Source organism: Rattus norvegicus, chromosome 1 (genome assembly GCF_021556685.1).
Source record: "Rattus norvegicus strain SHRSP/BbbUtx chromosome 1, alternate assembly SHRSP_T2T, whole genome shotgun sequence".
NCBI lineage: Eukaryota > Metazoa > Chordata > Mammalia > Rodentia > Muridae > Rattus > Rattus norvegicus.
The window spans coordinates 66,728,652-66,748,971 of record NC_141534.1 but is presented as its reverse complement, the minus strand read 5'-3'; the positions used below and the strand labels follow the sequence as shown (position 1 = coordinate 66,748,971).

The 20,320-nt window shown below is 42.2% G+C and overlaps 3 protein-coding genes and 1 long non-coding RNA gene across 60 annotated transcripts in view; 2 read left to right on the top strand and 2 right to left on the bottom strand.

Annotated features, from left to right (window-relative positions):
- Positions 1–223: 223 nt before the first annotated feature.
- On the top strand, positions 224–16,945 carry Phf10 (PHD finger protein 10). Of its 2 annotated transcripts, none has more exons than XM_087651182.1 (12): positions 224–732; positions 2,503–2,609; positions 5,010–5,140; positions 5,869–5,946; positions 6,802–6,935; positions 7,031–7,180; positions 7,845–7,954; positions 9,218–9,371; positions 11,273–11,428; positions 15,200–15,308; positions 15,571–15,759; positions 16,767–16,945. In XM_087651182.1, the coding sequence occupies exons 1-12, from the start codon at positions 466–468 to the stop codon at positions 16,850–16,852; spliced, it is 1,671 nt and encodes a 556-aa protein (XP_087507308.1). In that variant the 5' UTR covers positions 224–465; the 3' UTR covers positions 16,853–16,945. The 2 variants fall into 2 exon arrangements, with proteins under 2 accessions (XP_087507308.1, NP_001019918.3); NM_001024747.3 differs by having other exon boundaries at positions 558–732; positions 5,863–5,946.
- Positions 2,444–9,316, bottom strand: LOC148007176 (uncharacterized). 2 transcript variants are annotated; one of them, XR_015646252.1, is made up of 4 exons: positions 9,226–9,315; positions 8,381–8,511; positions 5,183–5,310; positions 2,444–2,928 (listed from the first exon to the last, which is right to left on the bottom strand). It is a non-coding gene; the product is annotated as an uncharacterized LOC148007176 (long non-coding RNA). The 2 variants fall into 2 exon arrangements; XR_015646251.1 differs by lacking the exons at positions 2,444–2,928; positions 5,183–5,310 and having other exon boundaries at positions 6,629–8,511; positions 9,226–9,316.
- On the bottom strand, positions 16,025–18,749 carry C1h6orf120 (similar to human chromosome 6 open reading frame 120). 3 transcript variants are annotated; one of them, XM_087572313.1, is made up of 2 exons: positions 18,649–18,704; positions 16,025–18,396 (listed from the first exon to the last, which is right to left on the bottom strand). In XM_087572313.1, the coding sequence occupies exon 2, from the start codon at positions 18,353–18,355 to the stop codon at positions 17,798–17,800; it is 558 nt and encodes a 185-aa protein (XP_087428439.1). In that variant the 5' UTR covers positions 18,356–18,396; positions 18,649–18,704; the 3' UTR covers positions 16,025–17,797. The 3 variants fall into 3 exon arrangements, with proteins under 3 accessions (XP_087428439.1, NP_001096826.1, NP_001406459.1); NM_001103356.2 differs by having other exon boundaries at positions 16,027–18,466; positions 18,649–18,749; NM_001419530.1 differs by having other exon boundaries at positions 16,027–18,401; positions 18,649–18,740.
- Positions 18,750–18,808: 59 nt separating this feature from the next.
- Wdr27 (WD repeat domain 27) overlaps positions 18,809–20,320 on the top strand; it is a 120,453-nt gene continuing 118,941 nt past the window's right edge. For 14 of the 53 annotated variants that reach the window (NR_197273.1, NR_197274.1, NM_001432195.1 and 11 more), the window contains 1 exon segment: positions 18,809–18,868. The gene's annotated coding sequence lies outside the window, so the exon portion shown is untranslated. 53 annotated transcript variants of the gene reach the window in all.

Genomic DNA, 20,320 nt, shown 5'->3' with positions numbered 1-20,320 from the left:
CCCCTGGCTGAGGGGAGGAGCTGGGCACCGGTGTGTGTGTGTGTGTGTAGGGGTGGGGGTTGGAGGACACGCGTGGTAGGGACCCATCTTTCACGGGAGGAGCTGGCGACCCAGGTGGGGACTAGGCAGCCGCCGCCGACTGAGGACCCCCGGCTGACGCGCGGCGGAGGAGGGGAGGGGGCGGGACCGCGGCGGGGCGGGGCGGCGCGGAGCCGCGGCTGACGCGAAGGGCCGGGCTGGGGGCGCAGGGAAGGGGCGGCGGCGAGCTCGCCAGGCGGCCAGGAACCCGGGTCGGGCCGGGGCCCGGGCCAAGGCGGCAGCTGGCCAGCGGAGCTCAGGCCGGGCGCGGCGGGCCGGGTGAAGGCGGCAAGGCGGCGGGCCCCGGCCCAGGCCCGTAGAGCCGCGCAGCTGCAGCCGGCTGACGTGAGCGGCGTGCGGGTCCCGGCCGGCGGCGCGCTGGCGGCCATGGCGGTGGCGCTGGCGGGCCGCGGGGCGCGCGGCGGCAGGGGCCGGCCCCCGGGCGGGCGGGCGGAGGGGGCGGGGCCGGGGCGCCGGGCGGCCCGCGCGACAGCGGCGGCAGCGGCGGCGGCGGCGGCTGGGACTAGGCGACGGCGGCGACGACGACGGAGGCGCGGGGCGCTGGGGCTGATGGCAGCGGCCGGGCCCGGGGCGGCGCTGTCCCCGCGGCGGTGCGACAGCGACCCGGCCTCCCCCGGAGCGCAGTCCCCGAAGGTGAGCGGAGCGCGCTGCCCAACGGCTGCAGCGGCCCGGGCCGGGTTCGGGAGCGCAGTGGGGACAGGACGGCGGGTCCCCAAGCAACAAGTGCGGCGAACGGTGGGCGCGGACCTCAGGGAGACCTGCGCGGCGGGTGGGAAGTTGTCGGGGAGTAGTAGGGACCGGAAGACTCGCGAAGAGTGGTTGAGACGGAGCGCCCGCAGCCTGGGGAAGTCAGAAAAGTTGCGGCCTTTTGGGATCTCAAGTCCAGGAGACGCTGAGCGGGGCGTGCGCTCGTGGTCCCGAGTTGGCAGAACGTGGGTTCACACCCACAGACTCGGCCAGCCGAAGTGACCCGTCCACGTGCCCGTCCCTCCCCGAGGGGCCTCTGTCTGCTCCCCTGTGAACCTCACTGTGGCCGGGCCCGAGTCAGAGCAGCGCCCGGGGGCTGCTGGCTCCTGGCCCCGACTGAGGACCTTGCAGAGAAGAGGGCCTTACCTGGAACGTAGCCCTTAGAATTCATACGGTTGTGAGCTGTTAAACTCTGTGTCAACTTCCATTATTGTTTCTTTTCGAATGGATCATTGTTTTTAACTAAAAGCGTTTTTAAACAGAAATCTTTAAAATATTCACAAATTAGTAAAATAGCGCTTAAAATGCTTCAGAGCTTAAAATGAACCTTGTCAAGCAAGTATGGAATATGAGTACTGTGAAAAATTAAATATTAAATATTATCTTTCAACTTGTTTTTTAGTTTTAAAAAGGAATATTAAGTTTGTTTACTTGACTTCATTTTTGATGAGTGAAAAGGAGAATGGTTTCTTTTTTTTTAATTTGAAAAATAATTTTAGTAAATTCCTAGGTGCTAGAGACATAGTGAAATGTAAAATCACTGCTAACCTCAACGTTAACATATATCAGTTATGCACTAGCCCTTGCTCTTCATGTGCTCATGTATCACTTCACTGAATCCTTGCATCAGCCACCTAGGCTTTCAGACAGGGAGAAGCTGGCAGGTTACCACACAGCTGGTGGACAGCTGCTCCATACGACTCCAGGCAGCCCACAGTGGCATGCTGACCTGACGTGCTGGCCTGTGCTTCCTTTTTATTTTCTTTCGCGGGTCCTTATTGAAATATATAGTAAGATTAGTAGTGTTAAGAGCTATAGTACCTTGATTTAAAGAACTATGAGCTGAAGCCATGAGCAATATGTAAATGAATTATTTTAAAAACATTTGACTACTTCTTTCCTTAATGGAATGGCTCAACAACTTATATCTTCTATGAGCTTATCACAATGTGCTGAATTTCTGCTATAGAAGAAAAAGAATGTAGTTAGACTTGGTAACCTGTGTCCAGTCCTTCATCTGCAAAGTAGCTAATTAGAATGTGATCTGGTAGGCCAGTTGTAAATGGAAGTGTGCTACAAAATTTGTTAGTATTTATTTCCCAGCTCAAATAGGAAGGCTTACTTTGATTTTAAAGTGGTTTTGCTATTAAAAAGCAGAAGACATTTGAACACAACCTAGTTGGTAAGAAAATGAAAGCAGAGTACATTTAAAATATAGTTGAAAATCAATTTTGTTTAGATTGAAGGTCAGTTTTTAGATTTATTCCATTTCTTATAACAAATTCTCTGTCCTTTTAATTATTCTAAAATTAAGTTTTCTAAGGACACTAGGTAGAAATGTGCTTTCTCTTGTTGATATTTAGGCAGACTGGAATGATACAGAATCACTCTTTGTTTTTAATTCATTTTAACATTTTCCATTTTTTTAATGTACAGGATGATAATGAAGATAACTCAAATGATGGGGGTCATCCATCTAAAAGAAGACGAATGGGTTCAGGGGATAGTTCAAGAAGTTGCGAGACTTCAAGTCAAGATCTTAGGTACTGCTGCTTTAAGGCTCAGTAGTGACTTCTGTAAACTGTTTGCTCACTTCTTCTTTCCTATCCCAGGCAGCATGAAAAGTTATTAAAAATTATATGTATGGGCTGGAGAGATGGCTCAGAAGTTAAGAATGCTTGTCTAACTGGAGATTGGTTACCAGCACCCACCTCCCCCAGTCTCCTGTAAGCTCCAGAGGCGCTGATGTTCCATTCTGTCCTCCACAGATGTTTGTACACATATACACAAAGCAAGCAAACAAACAAATCTTTAAAAAAGAGTCATATAATATAATATCGAAGTTGGTCTTGCTCCTGAGAACTATTAAAAAAAACAAACGATAAAATAGGTACATAAAATACAGCCATCGTAACACTTTTTATATATAAGAAGTATAGTTCAGTGGCATTAATTACATTTACAATATTGTGCAACCATCACTCTCACCCCTTTTCAAAACTTCAGTAGTGAAACTGCAGAACCCCCCAGTACCTCCTGTTCCTTCCTGCCCCCTGCTGCTGGTTGGTTACCAACTAAGTTCTCCTTCCTGCCCCTGACTGTGAACCATACAGTGCCTATCCCTAACCATATTATCTTCAAGGTTCATCTGTGTTGGAGGTCCTGAAGTCTGAACGATATTCCACTGTATGTGCTGCTACATTTTGCTTATTCCTGTGTATGCCTGCAGGCTGGGGTAATTAATGCTGAAGTGAACACTGGCGTTCAGAACCCTTGCTCTTAGTACCCTGGTATATAGCTAGAAGTGGAAAGCTGTACCATATGGTAATTCTGTGTTCAGCTTTTATAAGGACCTTCCATACATTTCCAGTGGTACCACCATTCTGCATTCCCACCAGTAATACACCTTGCAACATTGTTTTTGGTTTTTGCTTATTTTGATGATAGGCAAATGGAAAAACATAACTTAATCACCCACTGTGATTTTGTTTTGTATACACTGGCTAGTGGTGTTTGTTGAATATTTTTTAGGTGTATTTTGACAATTTGACTTATATTTTTGGAGAAATGTCTGTTTACTTCTCTGTCCACTTCTCCACCCCTGCCCGTTTTCGCTTTTGTTTTTTGAGACAGGGTCTTCCTATGTCCCTCTGGCTAGCCTAGAACTCACTATGTAGATAGGCTGGCTCACAGCGCTAGGACGGAAGGCCTACACCGCTATGCCCAGCTGTCCATTTCTCTTCTTGACGTACTCTGCATAGGAATTTCTTTATCTGGCTTTTTTCCCTATAGTTGATAGTGTCACTTTTTTTTTTTTTAATTTTCATGCCCGTAACTTTTGTTTTGGGTATTAAGTGTAAGAGTTGGTTTTTAACTTAGAGTTTTCTAGGCAGCTCTTACATACATTTAGGATTTTGATTCATTCTGAGCTACTTTTTGCATGCGATGTGATGGGAGGTGAGGTTCCTTTCTGTGGCTTTGTATGTGTCTGTTCTTTGCTAGCACCAACCAGGTTTGGCTGTTTCATGAGCTAGTTTTTTTTTTTTTTCCCCCGGAGCTGAGGACCGAACCCAGGGCCTTGCACTTGCTAGGCAAGCACTCTACCACTGAGCTAAATCCCCAACCCCGATGAGCTAGTTTTAAATGAATAAATGCTACAAACCACTGTCCCACTCCTGCGTCTGATTTATGTTACGTGATCCAGATTGACCCGTTCATTACAGTCTTTACTGTTGAGGATTGCAGTTGGGTGCAGTACACAACTTCCAAATAGATCTGCTCTTTACTTCAGGTTTGTAGAGTATAAAGACATAAAATTACAGCTTATTGTCCAGTTCACTGACAAAGTGGTCCTTGGAATGTCTGCTTTTCTAGTTGTGTGTGACTTACTGAGCAATACATAAGGATCGGAAGTTGTCTGTTATATCTGGGATGTATGACGTAATTGTAGTGACTTTTAAATAAAACTACTTGAGTGTTGCTTCCTTGCTTTGCTTTCTTAGATCTAGTAGGGTTTAACTTTACGTGTGTGCCCACGTGGGTATGGCGGCTCGCCGAGGCCAGAAGATCATAGTAGGTTCTGAGCTGGAGTCATGGTGGTTGTGAGCTGCCTGATGTGGTGCTGGGAAGCAAATACTCATCCTCTGCAAGCGTCAGTCATAAGCGCTCCTAACCACTGAGATCTCTCCAGCCTTAGGTTCTTTGCATGTACAGAAACTGCCATGTATATGTTTGCATGTGAAGAAATTTAGTGGACTTTTTTATGTGACATTTTGGATCATTAAATTTCTTCCTTTTACCCATTTTGTAATTTTTTCTATAATTACAGCAGTAATAAAAAGAATTGCAATTCTTAAAATTGTTTTGAAAATAATTTGGAATATAAATATGATTGACGTTTAATAAATGCCACATATAAGGCATAATGTGTGTTTGCATCTTAGCTTCAGTTACTACCCAGCAGAAAACTTAATAGAATACAAATGGCCACCTGATGAAACAGGAGAATACTACATGCTTCAGGAGCAAGTCAGTGAATATCTGGGTGTGACCTCCTTCAAGCGGAAATATCCAGGTACTTACGGCTTAGTGTATTAATGGATGACATCATACTTACCACAGAGACTTGGTTATGAGTTATTTTTCTTCTGCTTATGAAGCAAGTGCACTTGCTGATTTAATTTGTGATGAGCACTCAGTATCCTACTGTGGAGGTAGCATGCTTCTTCTGTATGTCACCAAGTTCTTTAGGGACAGAATAAGATTATAGGTGTGTAACATCCTACTGACTTCTTGAGGATAAGTTTGAAAAGAAAAATCACTTTATAGCCAGTGTTTTTAATCGAAACTGTTGCTCTGTGGCCTCAGAAATAGAGATAGCATCTAAGCCGAGCTTGAATTGTCGGAAGCCATTCATGATGAGCTGCCCTAATATAGAAAATGGTTAACTTCGGATTGTTCTAGTTTTTAGTTTTCTGATGTTTATTTCTTGAATTTGTAAGATGTGTGTGTGTGTGTGTGTGTGTGTGTGTGTGTGTGTGTGTGTAGTTACCTAATAATACTTAGAAAATTTAGCAACAAATGTGTTTAAATAGTTGTTTTCCTAAGTTTTTAAAAGTTTTAAGATGTATAGTTTTAGTTTTTTTTTTTTTGTTTGTTTGTTTTTTGGTTCTTTTTTTTGGAGCTGGGGACCGAACCCAGGGCCTTGTGCTTCCTAGGTAAGCGCTCTGCCACTGAGCTAAATCCCCAGCCCCAATAGTTTTAGTTTTTAACAGTCCTTTTGTTCTGCTTTTGGAGATTTAGAGCGACGAGATTTATCTCACAAGGAGAAACTGTACCTGAGAGAATTAAACGTCATCACGGAAACACAGTGCACACTAGGTAACTAGCACCTATCCTGTCTATTAAATGAACATTTGTAGGTGGTAGATAATTAGATAAATGACACATCTCCTAAAATAGTTTACAAAATTAATAAATTATTTAAATAATAAGTTGTTTACTTATTTTTAATTGTTAAAATGTAAAGGCATGATATAATTTTTTTATACTACAATATAATTTTCTATTGATAACTTTAACAGAGTTGTCAAAATGTTTGTGTTTTGGGAGTAGAATTTATATCTAAGTAGAGAGCTTTATCTGTACTACTGGGGATTGAACCCATAGATTCTTATTTTTGGCAAATCTTGTCAAACTTTTAAGTTCCTTATAGCATCTGCTTTATTGATAATTTATCTTTGGTGAGTGCATCAATGTCAACGGGCACTTCCCAGTATAAATTCATCACAGCAGTAGGGAAATCTGATACTGATGCTGTAAAAGTTACGTGGTGTGTGTAGACTGGCGAATGTTTTAAGATGTGAATTGATAGTATTTCTGATATATAAATTTGGAGACTTAGAAATATATATTGAGAAATACTTTTTACATATCCTGTCTTAATTATTAGTGGCTACTATATACCATTCATAATTATTTCTAAGTATATTCTTACGATTTATATAAAATAGAAAGGCTCAAATCATTTGATTTGATTTAATTTTTGTTTTACAAGATAACGTTTAGTTTTGATTGCTTGACTTTATTGGGAAGAATTAACTTATATTTTACAATGTATTAATTTTGCTTTGATTACAGTAAGACAGTAAAAAAAAAGCTAGTTTTGAAAAAGCACTGTGTTCGCTTGGCCTTAAGATATTTTCTTTACTTTCTTTTGGGGGGGGTCTAAAATAGGTTTAACAGCATTGCGCAGTGATGAAGTGATTGACTTAATGATAAAAGAATATCCAGCTAAACACGCTGAATATTCTGTTATTCTACAAGAAAAGGAACGTCAGAGAATTACAGATCATTATAAAGAGTATTCTGTAAGTGATTTGAGGTGACTGATGTCTGTCTTAGGGGGCGGGAAAACTTTTTATAAAACTATATCTGACTTCTAACTGTACTATTTTCCTTTCAGCAAATGCAGCAACAGAGTACTCAGAAAGTCGAAGCCAGCAAAGTGCCTGAGTACATTAAGAAAGCCGCCAAGAAGGCAGCAGAGTTTAACAGCAACTTAAACCGGGAGCGCATGGAAGAAAGAAGAGCGTACTTTGACTTGCAGACGCATGTAGGGTGATACAGTGCAGGAGTATCTGGGGCTCCCTTGTTGCTGCAGAATGGTCACCAGCTGCTTATTATTATTGTTGTTGTTGTTATTATTATTATTGTGCCAGCTGTGTTTATTTTCTCACAGAAGTTAAGATACCATTTTTAATGATATATTGGATAATGCCAGTTGCCTGCGTTCCCATCCTCCTTCCTTTCCTTCTTTCCGAAACCTCTTTGCTTTATGATTGAGTTTACTGAGCAAGACGAATAGTAGCTATGCATCTAACCCCGTGACCCCAGAGTGTGTGTGAGAGCAGCACACTTGAGCTTGTCTGTTTGGTTTTGATGGGAGTCCCATGAGCTTACACAAATGTCCCCTACATTTGATAGAAGGAGCCAGGTGAGCTACAAAGAAGTTTCCAAACTTCACAAAAGGCTATGACGAGCCAGAGGCTTTACACTGCCTTTCCTCAGAGCCTGTGCACATGGTGAATAACAGGCACAGAGCTAAAGTACAGGGCTGGGAGGCACCAAGTGTCCGCTCAGTTATTGCTACTGTGGTATTTAACGTGCTGGCTTTTCTATAGTGTGGGGACATGATGTAGTGTACGCATGGGAATTCTTTTTTGAAGCCTTGATTCCCAGGTTGGAATCAGTTTTCACATTTCTTGATCTGAACGCAGGTCATCCAAGTGCCTCAAGGGAAGTACAAAGTGTTGCCAACAGACCGAACGAAGGTCAGTTCCTATCCAGTGGCTCTCATCCCCGGGCAGTTCCAGGAGTACTATAAGAGGTATTCAGTACTTCAGTTACCATTGATTTCGGGGCCTCCTAGACATTTTTGTTTATCAGTGACACCAAAAGGTGTGTAGGATTTGTGTCTGCATTTCCCTCTTGGCTTCTGTGCAAAGAACACCATTCTATTAGAATTGAAGGCCTACAGGGAAGGTCTGGAGGGCCACCTCTGCCAGCCTTGTCTGCATAGGTCTTGGGTACTTTCAGTATGGCCCGTGGCCCAGTAGTTTGGCATCCTTGGGAGGCTTTTGTGAAGTAGAATCTCAGGTAGGTTCAGTGTCAGGTCCTCTCCAGAGCCTTCTTCACTTGAGTGGAGCTCACAACATGCAGCACAGAAGGACATGATAGCAGTGAGAGGGGAGATAAAAGAAGGGACAGATAAGTACCAGGGCACACACAGCCACAATCCTATAAGTGTACTTACTTCCTGTTTTCATCTTAAATGCAACCAAACGCCTTTCAGACCAGGACAAATGGGTTCCTCTTGTTTCAAAATCTCAGCTTTTCTTCCAGCAGTAGACCTCATTCTGGAGACTTGTTCTCAGAGTAGGTGTTCTACAGAAAACATGATTTTTAGCACAGCCAGGCTGTTTGATACTCTAATTTAATTGTGCAAAATTTTAACTTTTTAAAAAAAATTTCAATCTGGAAAACCAAAATCTGATGGTGTCCTGCCAGCTCCTGTGTTCCGATGTGGTGATGGTGTGTTAGCACTGAGGAGGCCTCTGAGGCCAGGACGGCTATGCGCAGCCTGAACTGGGGAGACTCAAATGTTGCACTACATGCTTTCCCATGTCTTAAAATAATCGCTGTTAAAAACTGTTCCCTAATTTTTCTCTAATTGTTACACACCACGCACTGGATGACACTCTGCTGAGCCTGTTCTAAGTGGAAGGTTGCAGTGCACAAGTCACCACAGCTTGCATGTGTGGTTGTGCAGGAGCATTTTTTGGGCTGCCTGGGTTCCACTCCTATCTGCTGATACAGTAGTCATTGTCTTTTTTCTTGCTTTGAGGGTAAAGGGAAAGACTGACATTATGTTTAGATAGGATCAAATGCAATATCTGTATGGTCAGTTGGGGAAGAAATGTTCTGATTGCTAAAATTTATTACTTATTCCCACCTTATGACCAAAATGAAATTCTCCCTGCCCATTTGTGTGAAGTATATGTGAGAAGCATAAAGCAAATTTCATAGCTTAAAGGTAGTTTGTACACACTTGATATTCAAGGGCAAATGAAAGCAACCTTTCTGAATTTAGGTACTCACCAGATGAGCTTCGGTACTTGCCATTAAACACAGCCCTGTATGAGCCGCCCCTGGACCCAGAGCTCCCGGCACTAGATAGTGATGGAGACTCAGATGACGGTGAAGACGGTGGAGGGGATGAGAAGCGGAAGAATAAAGGCACTTCGGTAGGACTGTGCACCTTCCCGGGAAGATCCTTGGGTTATTTGCTGATTACTTTCCTGGAATGTTAAATTGAACTCTATTACCAGACTGTTTGAATGAGACAGTCACATCTATTTCTAGAAAAATTGTACAAGAATATTTAGTGTGTATTGATATAAATAGGTAGTGCTTTTTTGGGGGCAACTTTTTTTATTGAAAAACTTACTATTTTGAGCAAAATAGGCAATTGTATTCAACATTAATATTCTTTTATCCAACTTGCTGTTTCTGCAGATTGAAATACTGATAAAATAGACTGGTCTTTGCCACAGAGGAATGGAGTTTCTTGGGCTGGGGCAGCACACAGTACCCTGTGCTCCTTTTGCTTAATCTGGGGTTTCCTGTAGGAAACATTTACTAATGTGGTGTTTGCTTTTCTGGGTGTCTTTTTCATATAAAAAATTCAGTATATGTGCTGCCGAAGAGAGCACTCATACCAAAAATTTAGCTGCTAAAAAGCAAGACATTTGCTCTCAGCATGAAGGACAGTAGCTCTGAGGTGGTTTCTGGTTGTGATTGTCTTCAGAAATACACACTAAGCCACGGTCCTTTTATATGTTACATTGTTGCAAACCCAAATGTGTGTTTTCATTGAGTGGAATTTTATTCCCTTGTCTACTTCTAACACATACTTAACCATGAAACAAGGTTCTGTTCATGTCCTACATGGTGATGCCTCCTGTCAGTTACCAGAGAGGAGCTAGCTATGGAAGTTAATGATGAGCCCAACTTTATCACACTGTTTTGTGGAATATAAATTAATCAAATATTTGAGGAAAGCATTTTGACTGCATACCCAGAATTTTTTCAGATTTTGACCTGGCAGATTTGTTAGTAGAACTAATTCTCAGGCCTTAATTAGATGATAGAAAAATTTAAATAGAAAAAAATGTTTTTAGTGTTACAGAATTTAGAAATAAATCTTTATCCACAGTGGCGATACATTTACACAAAAGAAATGTGGTTTAAAGAATAAGAGAAAAATGCATGTAGTACTTTACTAACATGACAGCACATTTGCATATACGTGCTATGTACATATAGGATGTATGTGATTGTGTACATATACTGATCATGTGTTTACTGATACATACATAGTGTAATCACATGTGTACACACTTGCAGTATAACCAGTTTTGTGAATTACACTGCCAGAATGAAACTGCATTAGGAGGATATGTGGTATGTATGTATGAGAGAGCCTGGGCTCTGCAGAACATAAACACACAGAGAAACCAGAAGGAGACATGCTCATGGGCCCAGTCATTTCAGGATGCTTATCAGGTGGATATGGATAACTTAATTTTTTCATTCACTTTTTATAATTTATTTGAATATAAAGTTGTCAGCAAGCCTTGGATTATAAAATGAATTAAATAGTCAGATACTGGGGTCTTGTTCCTTGAACAAATATAGTATGTCATACTGCCGTGGATAGCTAGGGATATGGCTTTGGATCTTTTATGTTTGAACATGGTTATGTATTTGAAGGACTTTTGCAATAACTTCCATCACTCAGGAAAAATAAGTATTTCTATAAATATAAAACTATGGATCCGTGTGGTATGAAAATATTGGAGCTGTAATGTAATCATAGTTGAGTTGGTAATTCTGTTTTTGATGACTTACATCAGAAAGTGTAGTAGTTGACTAGGATACTTGCTAATAGAAATAATTATTAGATGGGTAAATAATTTAACATGGCTTTTCTTACTCTATTTAGAAATGAAATTCTTAAAATCATCTTTATATTTTTAATTGGAAAAAAACTTTCAGCTTAAAAAATGTTTTCTGTCATTTAAAAAATTGAGACTCAACTGGGTCCTGATCCCAAGGAACCTTTGCTTTTACTTGTTTGCTACAGGACAGCTCCTCAGGCAATGTGTCTGAAGGAGACAGCCCCCCTGACAGCCAGGAGGACACCTTCCAGGGAAGACAGAAATCAAAAGACAAAATGGCCACGCCAAGAAAAGACGGCTCCAAACGTTCTGTACTGTCCAAATCAGTTCCTGGGTACAAGGTAGAAGAAAAAAGCCCCTGACTTGGCCTCTTTCCTGGCCAGCTTCTCCCTCATACCGTTAACTCTGAGCCTGAGGAGCTGAGCTTGCTGCGCTCCGCCATCCTGTCCTGTGCACCTGTCCACTGCTTTCTTTCTCTGGTGGCTTTCTTGTCACTTTTGGTCATGGTATAGCTTCTATTTCCTGTATATAAACAATTTATTACTTCATCCCTTTAAGTAATAACCAGACAAATAGGAGTTTTTAAAACATTCTTTCAAGGCAGAACCTTTTTTTGAGTGCAGGGCATAATTGTCTAGCATTCTGAATATCCGAACAGTTGGTGAAGCAGGGCTGGATTTACAACCACACGAGGTGGTATTTTTGTAGTGCCTTTCATTGACAATATCAGGCTTATTCTAAGGATTGTTGGATCCAATTGCCAAATTCTGCCAAGTTTTGGACAGAAAATAGGAAGAGCTGTTAATTACATCATTGTTTTTGTATAACCTTTGACAGATATACCATTCTGTTACAAGAACTAAAACCTAGTTTGTGGATCTGATCATTCTTGGAGTAAGGCCATAGATTATAAGAAACTCTAATTATTTTTAACATTTCTGTCTGCCTCTCCCCTTGAGAAGTTAGATGAGAGGTGAGCAGCTGTATTGGTGCAAGGAGATGTAGGAGGGTCATAGAAGGAATGGACGTAGTCTTCAGCTTTGTGACATGGACAGTGATGCTACAGCATACACTCCTGGTCTTGGCTGCCTTAGAATATCCATCTGGTCACTATATGGAGGTGTACTAAAGGAAGGCTGTGAGTAAGAGTCGCGCCGAGCGAGTTATTAAACACCTGTGTGGTAGCATTGCGACAGCGGCACATTGCAGAGAAAGAAAAGTGAAGTGAGCTGAGTCACTGTCTGTCCGCCCTACTGGAACACATTCTGACAGTGTCCGCTTAGAACATGCTTTTGTGGCATAGCCACACAATTGATGGCTCACTCAGCAAGGACTCATTCTGAGGACAGCTTCAGTAGGCTGCTGTGTGATTTTTTTTTTCTACATGTATAGCTAGCTTATTTATGCTTTTTAAACTAAAGATTTCAGTCACTGCTTAATAACTGAAACCAAAAATACTCCAAAGATTACATTTTAGAGGCAGCCGGCAGGAGCCAGTATGTGTCACTGTCTTAGAGGTGCCAGTGGGAGTGACAGTTGTCGGGCTGAGGAAGTTTAAACAAGGAGCCTGTTTTATCATGCATTATAAACAGAGAATATTGAAACAGACATATAATACAGGCTGGAACTGAAGAACTATCCATATTATCACTGATCTAGTGAGTAAATCATATAGATTAATCTTAGTTAATAGTACTCAAGGGAGCCTCATATGCAAAATAAACATTTTCTAATCTGTAAACATTTTTAGTAACTAAAAATGTTTCAGGGATTTCAAAGATAGGAACAGCCAATATATAGATATTATATATTAATGTGAACACAATTATTGAAAGTTAACCTCTGTATGGAAAGTATTAATGAGCCAAGATGTGCCTAAATATTAGGGTACTTCAAGCTGACACACACTTTAGAATATGGGAGTTAAACATAATGTATGTGATAGAATAGGATGACTGGTGCTTGCCCTCAACTTGTAGGACGGTATTGCTTAGGTTACATTAACCTGAAATTAAAGTGTAACTGTTAGGCTCAGGCCTACACATACATAATTAAAATCTATACTATGTTAGTGCTACCATGAAGTTTCAACTTATTTGCTATTTTTTCAACAAGAAAAGCATACACAAGCCTTTTATTTGAGATGCTGAAGGAAACTAAAAGGCTGTGGCAGTGTGCAAAGGTGATCAGAGGGTCTTAGTGAGGCACAGGGCGGTCCTCCTCCCTCCTTCAGTGCTGGTCTTCAGTCTGTCTGTGAGGCCCTGGATGCAGGCTGTGGCCTGTAAGAGCCTGGGTGCTGCACGAACAGTGTGCTTTTGTGTGTTGAACTGTAGCATCTCTGTAGAAAATGCCACAGTGGTCTCTCACCCGCTTCCACTGCTGCCCTCTCATCTATCACCTTTCTTTCTTTCCATCCCTCTTCCCCTCTCCCATCCTCCTATATTTTTCAACAAGATGAAGATTATTGGGTAAGAAAAAAAATTGAAGTGATTTATCAGAACATTATGTATAATTTTAAAGGTAAACCCAGAAGTTTCTTAGTGTCTCCTTTTATTATAGGCATTATGTGTACTTTAGTGATTGTAGAACTTGAATTGCTCTAGAATGTGAATTAATTTGTGTTTTATTCCTTTTGAGTTGCTTTGTAAAGAGTCTCCTATGAGGAATTCTCTTTTCAAAATTTAATATTGTGTGGTTTCTTCCCTGGCTTTAGTAAAAGATTAATTAGAGGACTTACTCTGCTAGTGTCTAACTTAAACTCTAAGTTTATCTTTTACATTAGGACAGGTTATTGAAAGTTCTGCTGCATATTATAGCAGTTAAGACTCAATCTTAGAAGTGAATTTCCTAGCATCTTTTTTTACTGATGTCCAGGACACAGTTAAAGCATGTTCTTAGGGTGCAGCAGGAATAGCAGAGTAACTAGCTGCTATCAGGTGCTGGGAGAGCAGGGTATAGAGAGGAGATGGAGAGTAGTCAATGGGACATTTTATATGTTTGTTTAACTCCATATTTATTATTTTGTAGAGACATTTGTGATTGTTTAGTTATTGTTTTTTATCATATTTATGTATAAGGTTGACTTTTTAAAAAATAAATAAGCCAAAAATTGTTTTTGAATGCCTCTGTCATCTTTTGCTAAGAAAGTATTTAAAAAAATTAAAGTATTTAGGTCTGACAAGGTACACAAGTGGCAGTGAGATATATAAAGTGAGTTTAGATCTCTGTGGTATAGGACTTAGAAGAGATAAAGTCTATTTGGCGGTGTTTGACTATTTTCCTGTCATCATCTTTGTCCCCCCCCCTCGGTTTAACACCATTTGTTCACACGCACCATAGCACAAGGGAGCACTGTTTGCGAAGGTCAAGATTATGATGCTTAGATATTCTTTTCTTGCCCTGGTAGTTTAGGTGTAGGAAACCTCTTATACTTTGTCCTATTCCATGTTTAAAGCCCTAATCCTGTATGTTTTTAATCTGAAAAATAATACTCAAAATATGCTTTGTGTATTTCCTACTTGACTACATTTCTCCTTTCTGATTACATATCACAGTGACTGCTTCTCCTCTTTACCATAGTTCTCCTGATTCTTTAGCCGTGGAACAAAAATGTGCATACAACTCCAATTTCTACATTTATGCATGACTCTATGGATGGGACATCTTTTAACTAAAATGTTCAAATATTGTTTTTTTAAAAAGATTTTATAGCTTCAGCTTTTTAGCTCTGAAAAATACCAGTTTTAAAATAAATATGTAAGTTATTTAAAACTTAGGCTTAGCTTTTACGTGTAGTCAGTGGTACATGGGGTTTTCTTTCCCAATTGTCAGTGGCATTTGACATCCTATTTAATTTTCCCTTCTTGGAATTATAGAGATGATGCCAAGTGTGTAGAGCACTAAATTTTAGGCAACACAAGTTTATGCTGTTTACAGAGTGCAGTCTAGGCTTTCATCAGTAGGGGAGGTTTATATCCATCTTATATCCAGTTGCGTCTTACAAAAAGATTTTCATTAGCAAATTATGAAAAATAAAGGTAATAACAAAATCCCTTTTGAACCCATAGTGAGTTCTTCTGGCATGAATTTATAGCCCTCTTCTACCCTTCCAGCCAAAGGTCATTCCAAATGCTCTATGTGGAATTTGTCTGAAGGGTAAGGAGTCCAACAAGAAAGGAAAGGCTGAATCACTTATACACTGCTCCCAGTGTGATAACAGTGGTAAGTAGAGATGTCTACTTAAGATTTTAACTTCATCCTGCGTGTTGCCTCAATAGCTAGGGTTTATTGTTGTCAACAAGGTGTCCATCAAAGAATCAACAAATAGTGACTTGTTAGACATAGACAAAGCCTATGTATCCTCTACACTGTATTTTGATGTTTCTATAGTGATATTAAGCATGACAGACATTCTTGGGAACTAATATTTTATATGCCTTAAGAGTTCGTTTGTGAAATGCTATTCATGTTGGTTTTGATTTAGGCCACCCTTCTTGCTTGGATATGACCATGGAGCTTGTTTCTATGATTAAGACCTACCCATGGCAGTGTATGGAATGTAAGACATGCATTATATGTGGACAGCCCCACCATGAAGAAGAAATGATGTTCTGTGATGTGTGTGACAGAGGTTATCATACTTTTTGTGTGGGCCTTGGTGCTATTCCATCAGGTAAAGATGAAAAAAACAAAACAAAACCCACATTATCTTGTATGAAGATCTCCCAGCAGTTTTTTAAGGCTGCATAAATGGCAGGAACATGTTCCAATTATGCTCAAGCTGTTATTGTCCATGTCACAGATACTTGATTTTCATCCTTGGGACCAAAGGACAAATGAGATGGCAAAATGCCTAGTTTAGGTTTTGGGGGAAGTATCATTTGAGGTATAGTATGAACTGGTGTTTTCTACTAAAATTACTAAAGTAACAGCACCAGTCTGTCTCAATGGTTTGATTTTATTTTTAAAGATTATTTATTAACAAAGTGACTGCTATGTCTTTACATATGCTAAGACATTTTTATAAAGTGAGGCAGCATGACAGTTCCAGATAACTTTAGGATGGCCACAGATTCAAATAGTAAATCACAGTAATTCTATTAAAACATTATACAGGTCAATATGAAGAATTTAGTTGCATAGCTAACACTGTATAGTGCTCTTTAAAAAATGGTTCCTGGAATTCCTTTAGAAATACGCAACTTGAATAGTTACTTAGGTTTCTGTAGTAATTCAGATCAAGTATGTGGTCTAGGTGCTAGTTTTAAAGTGCATGGAGACATGGAGGGGGGGGGCAGGCGCAGAGAGAGAGACAGACAGAGACAGAGCAAGCACAAGTGCTGTTAGAATAGTGAAGAAAGAGGCCATAGAAAGCCAGCTTCTTTAACAGTCTCTACATTAGGAATTGTGTTGAGGTTTCAAAAGTATGATGGTACTTGAATTTTAGGAAGGATAACAGTCTTTTTTCTTTTTTCTTTTTGGCCATGCACTAAAGTTCACACTGATTAAGGGTTGTTTACATTTTCTTCTTTGACTTAAGGAACCAGTCACTACTCCCTCCCACTGAAAACTCCCAGGGAGTTATCACTACAGGTAGCTCAGGAATGAGTTTAGATGGTTTGTACTCAGTCCTATAAAAATAAAAGTCCACTCTATATTAACTAACAATTTTTCTCCTAGGTCGCTGGATTTGTGACTGTTGTCAGCGAGCTCCCCCAACACCCAGGAAAGTGGGCAGAAGGGGGAAAAACAGCAAAGAGGGGTAAATAGGCTTTGACCCTCGTGTTTGGGATATTTGGTGCCAATTTATTTACAACACTTTCATTTTTATGCCAATAAAGAACTTTTTTTGAAATTAACTAAGACCTTAAACATCCAGTTGATTTATTTCTTTATTAGCAACTTCTACCCTTGAAAGAAAGTCAGAGAAATAGCTCATTTCCCCAGACATTAATTTCTTAGTGTTGTCTTTTTCCAGAGATCAGCAGAAAGAGGTAGCAACTTAATTTGAAATATTTCTTCTTGAATATAACAAAGTTACCACTTGTTATGACTCTGTCTTGACCTGATTAGGTAGGATCATAGTTACCTAATAACTAGAGGGCTCCAATCTGGCTAAGCATAGGAAAGGGCAAATGGCCCAAGATCTAGTACAACTGGATTTGGAATCGTCATTACCGCACAGCTACAAACAGTCTGTAAATACTTGCTGCCAGGAAATCTTGCTTAGATATCAGGTGCCATATCCCTACTGTGCAGAGGCTCTGGGAAGAGCGAAGGTCTCACTGCGTTTCCGACCTGGCTTTAGTACCTCTTTAAAACTTGAAGTGCTGTACTTCACTTAGAATGTCTATAGAATAAATTCTACAGTCATCAGCCTTTTAACTTTTGCACTAGCAGGAAAGTTTAATCTGATTTATACAGCCTGTTACTGTAATCTTTTTACTCACCTGACTAACCAAAATGTATTTAAAAAAATGTTTAAATTGAGCAGATTCCTTTTTATAGGAATTTTAATTTCTAAAATATTGTGCTTGCTGCTTTTCCTGCTTGGGGAGTAAACTGAGGTAACAAAACTGTATGGCTTTATTTTTCCATCCTAGTCTAGAAAAAAGTAACCAGAATTTCACCAGGTCAAGTAGCAAGGTTCACAGCAAACTGTAATCGATCCGTGCAAATAAGGGTTTGTGCTCCAGCGCATATTCAAGGGATCAGAAGAGAATTTCAAGCACCAATTTCAAAATGCTAATCAATATCGTCCAGAGGACTGACTCCTCTTCTTGGGCTGCCTCCTCTGGAGTGTAAGCTTGCTTCTGACTGGTTCCTGTTTGGTCAGCGGCATAGGCAGCCTCTCCGAATGGGTACTGATCCACAGTTCTGTCATAGTATACCCTCATCTCAAAGTCGCTCTCATGGTGAGAAGGGTGTCCATAAATTCCTATCCCGACCGGTCGCTGGAAGTGTGCTGGTATAGAGACTACGTCCTGGCCGCAAGTGACAGACTGCAGCTCATACTCGTCGAAGCTTGGGTGCGGAGTGCTGTCGGACACATACAGGTCCGCATCCCCTCTCAGGCTCTGCATCCTGAGAATAATTTTACCCTCGTGGTTCAACCGCAAGTAGCTGTAATTCCCGGCTCCTATTTGGCCCTGGACCACATGCAGAAGGAGCCACTCCTCAGGGACGTCGTCGTCTTCCAAACATTTTACCAGGATCACCACCTGGGATGCCAGGATCATCAACAGGGCGCACCTCCAGGGAGTAGCCATCGCTGGGACACTCAACTCGGGGACTCCCTCATCTGCAGTCGCTGTGCTGGGAAGGCACGGGTGACAGACTTGACCGGAGGTGCTCGTCCACGCAGACCAAGATGCGTGCACCTGGGTCCCGGGAACCGATGGTGGGGAAGGGGAGGGAGAAGAGGGGTAAAGAGTAGGGAACAGCAGAGAGGGAGGGGCGGAGGAGGCGGGTGGGAGGAGGGAAGCGGTAAGGGGGAGGTTAGGACAGGCCCCTGGGGGCGCAGGTGTCTGGAGAAAAGCGAGGTCGCCGACCCCGGACTCACCGCCACGCCCCGCAGGCCACGCAGCACCATCAGCATCCGGGCTCAGCCTGGAACTCGCCCCAGCTGGCGGAAGAGAAGCCGCGCCCGGAAGTAGTGTAGTCAGGAAGCGAGGGCTTTTGGGACTGACTCGGGCCTAAGGGGTCGGAAGTGAGGCAATTCCAGGCTCTCGCGAGAACGGAGCAGCTTTCCTGTAACCATAGCGACGCGGCATGCGTTATGGGTGAGTTTCAGAGAAAGTGGGTTGGACGGCTGGTAAGACTGCTTGGGATTGCCGCTGGCGTTGGCGCCGGCGTCCCGTGGGGTAGTCGGGAGACGAGCTCCCGGGAGGAGTTGACTGGGAAGCCTACTCCCGGACGGCGAAGGGCTGAGCGGCGCGCGCGAGTGGTGCGGTCCCGGGTGACTCCTTCCAGCCTTCTCCCTCCCGCGCCCCTAGGGCTGCGCGTGAGTGGCCTTCCTAAGTCTTGCAGCACAAGCCCCTGAGTACAGGCAGCACCCGAGGGATACTTTTGGATTTGCCTTAAACCATGACAGAAGGAAAATATACATTTCAACATGAGAACTACTAGTAAGAAATGATCCAAACCTCGACCCCCTGTCCATTCCATTATTTTATAACAGAACACCAAAGACTTGATATATCACAAACAATTGTCAAACCCCCCACCCCTATACTCTCTCCCCCGTACACACACACACACACACACACACACACACACACACACACACACACACCCCACCACACCACACCACACCACACCACACCACACCACACCACACCAATTCTTAGGGCTAGATTTCATGTCTGGAGACTTTACTGATTTATAAAAGGGTGGCCTCAGTACTGGAAAGGCAAGAAGCTCTTTGTCTCCTTTTACAAGAGCACCATTCTCATCAAGGTTGAGAACTCCTGGTGTGGAAGGACAGACCAGTGGTTTGTGGTAAAAGAAGCAGTTTCCCATTCTGGGTCAAGACACCTAGCATGGGGGCACATTTCTATCCTCACACAGTTCTCTTTATGGGACCCGAGTGAGACTGCTAGGGTCCAGAGACCTATGAGCTAAGCTGATGCATTGTTGACTTTCCACTGGGGTACACCGGCTGAGTGTGGTCAGGTGAGTATAATGGAAAAGCAGAGGCAGCTCATGGCAGCTATAAGGTCTGCTGGAGTCTGGAATATTTCTCTGATTGCATGCTGATTCTGCCCTGTGGTGAGGTCCTTTATTCTTCTACCATGGCTACATCTGAAACGGCTACGAAGGATGTGCTTTTCTAGAGTGTGTGACCCTGCCTTTGGGAGAAGTGCACCCTGTGAAGCTGTTGTGTTTTTGTTTGTTTATTCTTGGTTGGATTTTTTTTTCTTCAAGGTTCCCTGGAAGACAGTAGGCTCTGGCCAGGATGAGCCCCCTTTGCTCTAGGTGCAGCTACCTACCTCTACTGTTATCCTTCCGTCTTCACATTAAGTCTATTTTCTTTGAATGTAGCTGCTCTCCTGGTGGCTCATAACCTGAAGTTACATGGACTAAAGGTAACCACCCTTGAGTTGCTTTTGGCTAAAAGGCCAAGTCTTGACTACTCTTTGTGCCTGATGTGGGTACCTTGAGGTGCACCAGAGTGGAAGCTCCCATACTTTTGCACACTTTCCACTTCCCCTTGCTCTCACATGGCCTTGCCA

Excerpts from the sequence above, each read along its gene's own strand:
- Phf10 (XM_087651182.1), top strand. The coding sequence starts at position 466 with ATGGCGGTGGCGCTGGCGGGCCGCGGGGCGCGCGGCGGCAGGGGCCGG. Across the intron at positions 5,947-6,801 it reads GGAAACACAGTGCACACTAG|GTTTAACAGCATTGCGCAGT; the intron begins GTAACTAGCACC and ends GGTCTAAAATAG. Across the intron at positions 7,955-9,217 it reads TTCCAGGAGTACTATAAGAG|GTACTCACCAGATGAGCTTC; the intron begins GTATTCAGTACT and ends TTCTGAATTTAG.
- C1h6orf120 (NM_001103356.2), bottom strand. The coding sequence starts at position 18,355 with ATGGCTACTCCCTGGAGGTGCGCCCTGTTGATGATCCTGGCATCCCAG.